At 27.6% G+C, this 12,726-nt stretch overlaps 1 protein-coding gene across 3 annotated transcripts in view; it reads left to right on the top strand.

The window, feature by feature from the left end:
* Window positions 1-9,416, top strand: part of LOC136088811 (uncharacterized) — a 24,467-nt gene extending 15,051 nt beyond the window's left edge. For 2 of the 3 annotated variants that reach the window (XM_065813614.1, XM_065813613.1), the window contains exon 2: window positions 6,219-9,416. In XM_065813614.1, the coding sequence (XP_065669686.1) occupies window positions 7,435-8,667 (1,233 nt within the window). In that variant the 5' untranslated portion in view covers window positions 6,219-7,434 and the 3' untranslated portion in view covers window positions 8,668-9,416. The remainder of the gene's footprint in view (window positions 1-6,218) is intronic. The other variant, XM_065813616.1, reaches the window with a different exon arrangement.
* The last annotated feature ends 3,310 nt before the right edge of the window (window positions 9,417-12,726 follow it).

Genomic DNA, 12,726 nt, shown 5'->3' with positions numbered 1-12,726 from the left:
AAAATCTGTGAAAATCTGCCTTAAAAATTAAAAAGTAAATATTTCAGTCACTGATAAGAACAAAAACTTTCAGTGCAAACAGGCTTTTTAAAATCGTCAACCTAGTAAATTTTAATTTGTCGATAATGAACTTTTGGTTTATTTCTCACCAAAGTATAAATCTTATATCAGCATATTAAATCCTATTAAAATTATGATAAAACAGCTGTTGGAAAATGTGCATTTGACCGTAAGCCATGTTAGAATTAAATAGTTCTATGCTTGTTTTGTAAAAAATAGTAGTTTTAATTTATAAATTATAAACTATCCCCCATTACAACCCCCTCCCCCCTCCTTTATTAGATTTAAAAAAAAACTCCAATCCCCCTCCCCTCATTTTATTAAAACCTCCCTGTTTATTGTTTTTTTTCCCCATACCTGCATATGTACTTGTATGTACGTACGTTTCCCCATACCTGCATACGTACTACATATGAAAGACCCTTTGCTTGACTTGTCATGCATATTTATATATATATATATATATATATATATATATATATATATATATATATATATAATATATATATATATATATATATATATATATATATATATATATATATATATATATATATATATATATATATATATATATATATATGTAAATTATGTTAGTGTATTTTACAAATAGAGTGCTCAATGTTCTTAAAGAACAGAGCAATAATAAGTTAGTAAAAAACACTTATCTAATTTTTATCTTCGACTTGAAGTTTCACCATTGCTGGATCATCAGGAAGAGTTCCTGATGATCCAGCAATGGTGAAACTTCAAGTCGAAGATAAAAGTTAGATAAGTGTTTTTTACTAATTTATATATATATATATATATATATATATATATATATATATATATATATATATATATATATATATATATATATATATATATATATGTATATATATATCTATATATATATATATCTATATATATATATATATATATATATATATGTATATATATATCTATATATATATATCTATATATATATATATATATATATATATATATATATATATATATATATATATATATATATATATATATATATATATATATATAGATCTATAGTTTGTTGGCTTTGGGAAGAGCGGATGGAAAAAAGTGATTCTTATGCCAACATATATGTCACTTTTAATTACTTTTAACTTTCGTCCAACATTTCCGTGTTGGACGAAAGTAAAAACCATTAATTTAATTACAAATTAATCGTTTTTTAAAAAAACCACAAAAACACAAATTTAATTGACCAGAATGTTTTTAAAAACATTCTGAATGTTTTTAAAACATTTTAAATGTTTTTAACAATATAAACAATGTTTTTATTTTAATTTTTTTTAATAAAATGTTTTTTTTTTAATTTTTTTTACTGTAAATCATGCGCGGAGTGTTACTACATCAACTATCTTATAGCCTGACTGGCAAGGGAGTGCTGCTACATCGACTGACAAATAGCCTGACTCGCAATGGAGTGCTGCTACATCGACTGACAAATTGCCTGACTCGCAAGGGAGTGCTGCTACATTGACTGACAAATAGCCTGACCCGCAAGGGAGTGCTGCTACATCGACTGAGGGTTTGGTTGGGGCAGGCAGTCTATCATTTTAAAAAAAAAAATTCCGGTCTTGCATTTTAATTTTTACTTTTTGTCAACAAAGTATGGAAAAAACTTTCGGACAATATCTAAGGGTTCTATATATATATATATATATATAGAACCCTTAGATGTTGTCCGAACGTTTTTTCCATACTTTGTTGACAAAAAGTAAAAATTAAAATGCAAGATCGGAATTTTTTTTTTTAATAATGATAGACTGCCTGCCCCAACCAAACCCTCAGTCGATGTAGCAGCACTCCCTTGCGGGTCAGGCTATTTGTCAGTCAATGTAGCATCACTCCCTTGCGAGTCAGTCATATATATATATATATATATATATATATACATATATATATATATATATATATATGTTCATGTTCTGAAATGCGCAGTTATTAAAAAAAAACCCAAATTTTGACATAACAAATATCCTGTACAGTCTTTTTATAGTTCTTTATAGATATTTTTTGTAATTATTATTTAATTTATCTTTATTGTTTTAAGCCTTAAACCTGTTAATAAATTTGATTGATTTAATGATTTTAAAAATATTTGTATTATATACAGAGTGTGGTGAATGAAGTGTGAATAAATAAACTCACATTTTTATTACAAAAAATATTTATTTGTTTCTTAAGCAGAAATATTGTAAAAAGTATAAATTTAAAAAATAACATTTTTCTGTTTATTATGTCCACCTCTGGCTTTAATTATTTTATCGAGTTTTATGAAAAATGAATCACATGCTGTACGAATGTGAGCTTGAGAAGTTTTAGCTCTTTTCACACAAAGGGTTGATTTTGAGTTCAAACTTTTATAATTTTTAAAAGATACTTTGGCTTCTAGAATGCCCCAAATTAAGAAATCTATAGGATTAGAATCTGGTGAATTTGGCGCATATTGTTGAGACAAAATAAACCTTGGAACATTTACACTCAACCTATCTTTTTCACGCAAGCTTTTCATGATGGTGCAGAGTTCTTTGGGAAAGTCCATAGTCTGTTACCGAAATGAGCTTGTGCCCACGATTTTAAAACAGCTTCCAGGACTGATTCTTGATACTCAGTTGCATTAATTTTAACCCCAGATTCTAAAAAAATCAATGGAGAATGTCCATCAGAGGTCACTGCAGCCCATATCATTTCTTGATGAGGTAAATGAAGCTTTAGTAGCCATACAAATATTTAAATTTTCATTTGATCTTCCTGATAGCCAAATGCAGTCATTTTGTTTGTTTACACTTTGCTATATGTTAAAGTTTTTTCATCAGAAAACACAATGTTGGGCAGTTCTTGAGGTTTATGAATAATTTTGCTTTTTTGTAAGGTCATGAACTTTACATATTTTGTAAGCCATCATTTAAAGATGGTTTTTCAATATTTACCAAATGCTTTTATCAGAAACATGCATTTCATGAGACAATTTTCTTGCACTTAACGTCAGATTTCATTTAATTTGAGCTCTTACCTTTCCATCTATATCAGGAGTAGTAAAAATTTTAAAATGAGTAAAATTTAGTGTAGCAATATTGCTATCTGTCTATTTTAATAGCTTCACTGGTTTTTCTAGTATAGTTATTAGGGATGACTGAAAGTGTTTTGGAATTATTCTAATTAATTGTATCTTTACAATTTTGTGCATTCTCCACAATTCCTGACATTTTCCTGTTCACTTTAAGTATATTTTTTTGATGCTCAGCTATTCGTGTTATCTTTTTTTCTGTTTTCACCTACATAAAAGCATCACATGTACATTCAAGTTCGTAAACTCCTGGGTAACTGTTTTGAGGTTGCTTTGAATTATTTTTGTATAACAGACTAAGCAAATATCTTCCAAAACAAAAACTGTTTTATGCCAACTTTGTGAAACTTGTGTCTAAAAACAAGACTCAATTTAGGAACCCATGGAAGTATTATGGTATTTGTTGACATTTTCGTGGTTGGATGGGCTGTAACATTTAACAATATCTAGAAGTTGTTGTCAAAAATATCTATTTTCTGTCAAAATATTCATAAGGAACTCAATTCTTCTTTTATGTAATCACTAGAACACACTTCAAAAGCTCTTGCAAGAAAACCTTAAGAAAACCAAGAAAGCACTAACTGAATTAAAAAATTACAAACACTACGTAAATTAAGAAAAGACAAAAAGTAAAACAGACATTAAAACATACAACAGTATTTATTCTTCTGATATTACACCACCTTGATTAAATGACTGTATTAAAACTCATAAAAATGATTTCCCAATGCAACTTATAATTTAAACTGTTTACATAAACTATCACAGTATTTTGTTCAATTTATACTACAATTAAAAACCAGTTTTTATTGAGTGTTGTATAATTGAGTGAACCCTTTTATAATATAAACAAAATAATGAACTATTGAATAAAATGAAGTTCAGGTATCCTTTGAGGTAATAAATTTGTATCTGTCAGTACCACTTGATAAAGCAATTTTAGCTATTATTGATATTTATTAATTGATGATAAAAATGGTCTTCATCAGCATACTAAATTAACTTTAACTGACATTCATAAATTAATCAAATTTTGTCTGAGTAAATATTTTTTTTCTATAGGATAGTAAGAACTATATCTTAAAAAACTCTGATTGAATTATCAATAATAATTGTAATTTCAAACGCTTACTTACAACATATTGAGTATAATGAAATTCAACCAGCATTAGCTATTAATGTTGCACCTATAATCTTTAAATAGTATGTTGATGACCGCCATGCACTCTTTTCTAACTTTAATAAAGCAGAGTTTTTTTGACACTTAAATTCTCAAGACAAGGCTATGAAGCGCACATGTATATACCAAAATAATCAAGATTAACTTACTTTCTAAGATGTCTGCATTTCAACTAACCATATTACTCAAAAATATAATTTTTCTACATACTAAAAGAATGCAATAAAGAATGCACATGTAAAACCGCAATTATGTGTATCACCATATATTGCAATAAGGATATTTAAAACTTTTCTTGTAAAAGCTTATAAAGTATGTTCTAGTAATTACATAGAAAAGAAATTGAGTTCCTCTTAAATTTTTTTTACAGAAAATGGATGTTCTGTGAAACAACTTCCAGACATTGTTAAACTTTAAAAATACCATATTACTAATGTGTGTTTCTAAATTGAATCTTATTCTTAGATGTGAGTTTCTTTTCTTAGACAAAGTTGGCATAAAAACAGTTTTTCATTTTGGAAGATCTTTATCTAATCTGTTATGCCAAATAAGTCAAAGCAACCTCCAAACAGTTACCTAGGTGTTTACCAAGTTATGAATGTACATATGGTACTTATGTAGGTGAAACTAGTAAAAAGATAACACAAGTAACATCAAAAAATATGACTAAAGCGAATTGGAAAATGTCAAGAATTGTGGAGTATGTGCAATAATGCAAAGGAACAATTAATTAGAATAATTCTAAAACATTTCCAGTCATCACAAATAATTATCGAAGTGTCTTCATCAATCAAACAACGTATAAGACTAGTTTTGTAACAATAGGGAACAAAACTGGAAAATTTTTGTAAAAGACCCGTAAATGTTTTTTTGTGATAAATTGATGCGGAAAGCAAAACAGACTTATTGATAAGAACATCTAAAAATGCAACTTGATTATCTTGTTCTTTTTCCATCGTAAATTTTAAGTTTGTTTATTGTTTATGAAGATGTTTAGAAAATTCCTGAGCTTCAAACTCTGAATTAAAAATAGCGACAATATCATCCACATAACGTTTATAGAAAATCGGTATGGAGGAAGAGCAATTACTAACCCATTTTCGTTCATGAACCCAATAATAATATTATTATATAAATATATATATACATATATATATAAATATATATATACATATATATATATATATATATATATATATATATATAACTATATATATATAACTATATATATATATATATATATATATATATATATATATATATATATATATATATATATATATATATATATATATAACTATATATATATAACTATATATATATATATATATATTATATATATATATATATATATATATATATATATATATATATATATATATATATATATATATATATATATATATATATATATATATATATATATATATATATATATATATATATATATATATATATATATATATATAGTTATATAGTTATATATATATAGTTATATATATATATATATATATATATATATATATATATATATATATATATATATATATATATATATATATATATATATATATATATATATATATATATATATATATATATAATATAAATATATATAATATATTATATATAATGTATATATATTATATATATATAGTATATATATTATATATATATAATATTTATATTATATATAATGTATATATTATATTATTGGTATTATGTATGTATGTTTGAAATCTTTTATAATACTGTTTATTAAAATGAGCGCTATTTTTACCACGGTTTTATTCTGTTTAAACGATTGAACTAATGATTGTTTAAAATACAAAAATATCAATCTCTTTTTATTATTATTCTTTGATAAATTTTTTATTTCAGATGTTGAATACAAGGAGTATGTTTTGGAAATCAGGCGCTAAAACTGATAATGATTTAAGTATCGAGATGCTGCATTAAGGTGCATAGACTTCCTTCTATTAAGCATTTTAATGGTATGTATTTAACCGAGAAATATCAAACTTATATTATATCTTCTTAAACTGTCTTAGGAAAATCCACTCGATTTCTAAATATTTATAGTATTGATGAGGCATTAAAGTTGTTTGGAATAAAAAAACTTGGTGTAGCGCAACCTGGCCGTGTTGCAGTTGCTACTGTTGCTTGTAGAGCAGCTAAAAACTTGGATGAGAAGGTAGTAGGATATTCAATTCGTGTTTAGGATTGCATCGATTGATAAAAATTAAATTACTAATGGTTATTTGATGAGAGAAATGATTTTTTCTAAGTACAGCGCATTAATGTTAAATGAAGTTTATGAACGGACATTTTATATTGACGTTATAATTGGATTGCTTTAGTAAACTTTATGCCAACAGCTGGAACTTTGATTGAGAATTTTTTTCGCTAAACTAGATACTAAAAAATATCAAAAATGTTTTACTACTTCGATTACATGGTGACTTAAAGTGCTTTATTTGTGTTCAGCTTTATTTTTATTGTTGGAGTTTACTTGAATTATTTTACGTTAGCATTTTCACACAAAAATTTGAGCATAAAATTATGAGAAATTTCAGACATAATCCTTAAATAATATTACCATAAATTAATGCAATAATTTCCCCCTTGCAACAAACGTATTTTACTTTCGTAAGATAATTATAGTTTTCTTTTTAATAAGTTATTTTATATATAATCAGGGCCGTCCCGATGAGATTTTAAAGGAGGGAGGAGGCATGATGTATCAATTTTTTGCCGAATAAGACCAAGAAATTTTTTTCTTTTTTTCGACTATGATCTGAAATAAAAAAAGTCCTCGTTGGCTAACATTTTGCTAACACAGGCGTAGGTGGTGTCGAACCTTCAAAGGAAATTTAATAGTCGGCAAATTGGATACTGGAGTCTGCAAAATTTGATCTAGTTGGCAGTCAGACAACTAGATCAAATTTTGCGGACTAGAGTATCCGATTTGCCGACTATTAAATTTCCTAGGAAGGTTCGACATCACCTACGCCTCCCCCTCGGGACGCCTCTGTATATCATAAGTCAATATTTTGCATTATTTATTTTTTTCATCTTTTAAGAATCTTATTAAGTAATGGAATGTAATTTCTTACAAATACCACACCATATAATTGCAAGTATTAGTGAATGGTTAAGTATTGATGATATTAAATCGATTCGTCTTACTTGCACTACGTTATACCGTCTTAGTTTTTGTAAAGAAGTGCTTCAAAGAATTCATCTGCAACCACGGTGCATCAGTGAAAGATTGATCATATTTATAGAAAAGCTTCTTCATGGAAAATTTATTCGTATGTCGCTTCATAAATTAAATTCAGCTGGTGCTCTTTGTTTAATAAACAAATTACCCAATATTACTGATTTGACGGTAGGAGCGCAGCATTTATCGATTGTTAGCTTGTCGTGTAAATTTATACGCAGACTTGCGTTAGTTGATGATAAGCTCGTGTTTATTCCTGAGAAAACAGATGTTTGCGATGAATATTTTCAAAGTCTTAAGCTATTAGAATTTTTATCAGAAATTGCGTTATATGGTTGCCACCAAGTATACTCAATCGAAGTTATTTCTCAAATTGTAAATTATTCAAAAAACCTCTGCCTTTTCTCGTTAAACTTTCTGACTTTGTCCACCCCTAAAAAAAATAAAAAGCCAGTACTTCATGCAATATTGAACTCGAGTCATGTCCGCCATTGGAAATTCCGATCTGTGATGTTTTTGTCCAACTCAGCTATTGTTTTACCTTTGACTACTCTTACGTTTGAATGTATCGACACGATACTATCGCCATTAGATGAGCGACACAATCAAATAGAAAAAATTCTTCTCGATGGAATGATACCTTACAATGCTAAGTTCTGGGGAAAAAATAATTTTGTAAATCTGAAATCGCTAGAAATAAGAAAAGCGTTTTTTTATCATTCGAAACTTCCTCTTTGTTCGTGTTTAACATTTTTAAAACTGGTTGATTGTCATGCGTCTTTAAAGTATATCTTGGAACTCTCGCGTGCAGTTGAAGTTTCGTTGAAATGTTTATCGGTACAAGCGTATGATTCGTTTGATGATATTGCCATTTTAAAGATATTATCAAAGTTTAAGTTCTTAGAAGAACTCGAATTAGTTAATATGGGAAAGTTAACATTTGCTATCTTTTTAGAAATAAAACACAAACATTTGAAAGTTCTACGTTTCAAAGGATGTAAAAAAATTGCACTTTCAAACATCGAGTCTATTAAAAATATGGTAACTTTTCGCATTGATGTTTCCGATACGTTCAAAAAAGATTCAAGTATTTTTTTAGATTGGTAAATTTTTATATTTAATGTTTATTTAGGCAAATCTGAAAACAGTTTTTTAAAACAGACAAATGTCAACTAACTAATATTAAATGTTTTATAAAACTATGTAAAATTCAATAAGCTTCAAACGAGTTTTTTGATTTGACCAGTTAAAAGCGAGTAAGTGAAAAGTACTTTTTTTTTTTCTTCCCCGTTTATTTCTAAGGTTTGCCCCTCCAATAAAGCTGCCAAGTACTCTCGAAACCTTAATACAAGGTGGGGGAAAGGGTAATTTTAGTCCAGATCTGATAAAGGGGTTTATATTACAATAGATATAAGTATTTTTTATAAAAAATTTCACTTTATAAATCCAAACTAATATTTTTTACAAAACACGCATAAAACTATTTAATTTTAGCGTGGCTTGTGGTCAAATGCGCATTTTCTAACATCTGTCTTATAATAATTAAGTAGGATATAGGGTAAAGTGAGCAAATTCCAGGCACATTTTAAATTTAATATTTCTGTCTTGGTTTCTGCTTTATGCTTGTAAATGCGACTTTTTTGAGACTAGTATGAACTCAGCCAATAAAAAAAACATTTTAGTTGGCGAATGTTTATATTAGAAGTAACATCATAACAAATATTTATCTCATAAAGTACTACTTTAGATTTATCCAGTTTGAAGCTTATAAACATTAAATATTTATTACTTAACGAAATGTTATTTATTTTAAACTATAAACATATTTGTTAAAAAATACAGTTTTATCTCTATAATTATGCTGAGTCATTTGCTATAGATTGTAATTCTGAATTAAATGCACTTGGTAGGAATACCAAAATTCGGCCAGGTATAAACCTTATTCCGGCCAAGGCCGAAATTAGGTTCACGTTAGTTCAAATTCGTGTCTAAAAGTAACTCATACTTGTACGATATTTATATTATTAGATTTTATTCTTTTAATATATGTACTTTATCTTACATGTGTGTCCTAAAAGTTATCAATTTTAAGTATCTGCATTTATTTTTTTAAGTATTTATATAATATTTTTAAAATATGATACGATATATGATATATGATAAAATATGTACGACTTAAAAATAGAAAAAAGTTTAAAAAATTGAATGATATTATATTGTTTCATGTAGATTATTGCTTATAAATGAAGTTATATTAAAAACTTTAATTGAAAATTTTAATAATTTATAATATAAAGTTTTCATTTTAAAATGGCTTATAATTAAAAAAAAAATTTGATAATAAGAAGCTATGTCATCCAACTCGAGGTAAATATGTAAAATTTAAAGAGTAAGTGTTACTTTAAGCTATAAACAGTGCTTTTAGTTCACCTAAAATGTCTGTTAGAGCTGCTGCTAAATTTTTTAAAGTACCTCGACTTTTTAAAGTACCTCAACTTTGCAGACTAGGATTAATAGAAAAGTTGAGATTCAAAGTAGGAAGAAGAATTTTAATGCCATTTGATCTTAAAAAAAATGTATTCGAATTTGTAAACACAGAGCTAGGATAGGCATTGGTTTTGGAAAAGAACAGCTCATAGTAAATGCTGGCATGCTTGCCAAAAAATATGGATATTCTTTTAAGAATGGCAAACCATCTAATAAATGGTGGCGACTACTTAACAATCGAATAACAAAAAAGTAACTCTTCGATAACCAGAATCAACAGCATCAGTTCGTCATCAATGCATGAATCTGATAAAGGTGGCAAATTATTTTACTGCACTTAAAGAAGTCATTGAAGACTGTCAGCCTGAAGTAATACGGAACATGGATGAGACAGGGCTGCAGCTAGACTTTAAGGCCCACAAAATTGTTGTTGCAAAAGGTACTAATTATTTATATATGAGAACCAGTGGAAATCGAGAAATGATTTCTTTAATTGTTTCTGTGAATGCAGCAGGAAAAGTCTTACCACCTCATGTGATTCCAAAAGGGAAGACAGTAAAATCCCTTCAATGTTTTCAAGTTCTAGACGTCCCTAACGGAACCATGTGAATCTGAATGGACTAAACAAGGGATTGCAAAACTATGGTTTTATAGTATTGAGCTTACATTTTCAAAAAACATTGGACCACAATGTTCACAAGTTGTAATATTTGATGGCCACGATTTCCACAATTTCGTAAAGTTATTAGATATGGCCATACAAAACCGAATTGAAATTGCTGAATTACCTGCTCATACGAGCAATTGGCTTTAACCTTTGGATCGAACTTTATTTAAGCCATTCAAAGTTTCATATAATAAAGCAGCCCAGGATATGATGTCTGATTACCCTGGGGTTATAATAAACAAAGGTAATTTTACAGGACTTTTAACCAAGACCTGGTATAAGCCAATATTGAATCTGGTTTTAAATCATGTGGAATTTTTCCATATAATCCTTCGAATATTCCGTCTGAAGCTTACTTGCCAAACTAAAGCGTGAACGCGAAATAAATATGAAAGAATAAGCATGTCATTTTTTTTCAGTGGTTGTATTAAAATCTTGTAATTGTTTTGTATTTTGTTCACAACATGTTGTGGTTTCAAAAAAACATGCTAGTTTTTGGATTTAACTTGAAATTAGTTTTAAAAATGACAAAAGAAGAAGACGTAAGAGAAAAAATTATGTACAAGTATTTACAAAATCCTAATAGCAGCTACAATTCGTTTTCATTTTTTCAAACCACAAAAAGTGCCCAACCGTTCTGAAACTCAACAAAAAAGTGCAAGAATCCGCAGCAGAAAGTTCTATGAAATTTTATTTCTAAAAATTTCTATATTATTGAAGACGATGAAACTCATATAAAGTACGATCATCAACAAATTCCTGGTGCTGTTTATTATATTGCCAAATATAGAGAAATTTAAATACACAAAACATGACAAGTTCGCTAAAAAAGCTTTGATTTGGCAAGCTATTTACAGTTGTGGCAAAAAATCAGCACCTTATCTTTCTCAGTCCACACTTTTTGGTCAAATATATCTTAAAGGATGTTTACAAAAACGCCTTTTACCTCTCATTAAATCACACAGTAACAGACCTGTGTTCTGGTCTGATTTAGCTTCAATTCATTATTGTAAACTAGCTATAGAATGGTATAAAAAGAATAATGTGAAATTTGTGCCTAAAACAGAAAATCCTCCAAACTTCCCAGAATTGAGAGTTATTGAAAAGTACTGGGTTATTATTAAAAGAAAAATGAAAAAAACAAAAAAGCTTTGCAGAAACATTAAAGATATTAAAATATCATTTAAAAAACCATCAAATAGTTTTGATTTTTTTTCTGTGCACAAGCTTATGGGTACCACTAAAACTCGAAATTTTATTAGATTCACAGGAATAATTAATTATTACACAGGAATAATTAAAAGCTGCCAGTAATAAAGCTGCATTTATTAGTAAGTTTTAAGAAAGCTTTAGGATTGCGTCTGACTCTGAAATTGATCAATATGAAATTGATTTTACAGATCACTGTGGACTAGAGATGAGTTTAGGTTTGATGGAGTGTCACCTGGAATTTTTTCACTGATAAGTTATTGTTATCATTATAGTAAAAAGATTTAATCATAGTTAAAATTAGTTTCACTTGCTAAGACAATAAAATTGTCAAATCAATTTTCAAATAAAATGTGCAAATGAGTAAGTAAAGTTAAACTGAGTACCGAGTTTTACGTAGAAGACCTCTTTAATTCGCCGTATAATCATTTAAACTAAAATTTAAACTTGCTTTAAAATGTTACTGTTGCGTATTTAGTATACTAGACTACAAATTTGACTTTTTCAATAAGCTAAAAAATCAAAGAGCGCTTCTCCGTTAATGAAAATTGTCTGGATGTTACTCTTAGCAATAAGTAATAATACTTATTAAACCAAATATATTATGTCTGGAAACAGTTTCTTACGGGATTCGGTTTGTGCAGTGTGTTGGGTTGAAAAAAGTGCAAGATGTAAGTCGCTATCTGAAGTCATCAACCGAATACAAGATATTATCAAACTCTGCATATATGATGGTTATGATAAAAATATTATGAGTTTTCCTAATGTCATATGTGGTAGTTGTAAACGAAATTTATACCTTC

The sequence above is a fragment of the Hydra vulgaris genome, chromosome 12 (assembly GCF_038396675.1).
Source record: "Hydra vulgaris chromosome 12, alternate assembly HydraT2T_AEP".
Classification (NCBI taxonomy): Eukaryota; Metazoa; Cnidaria; class Hydrozoa; order Anthoathecata; family Hydridae; genus Hydra; species Hydra vulgaris.
This window is presented reverse-complemented; position numbering and strand designations above follow the sequence as displayed.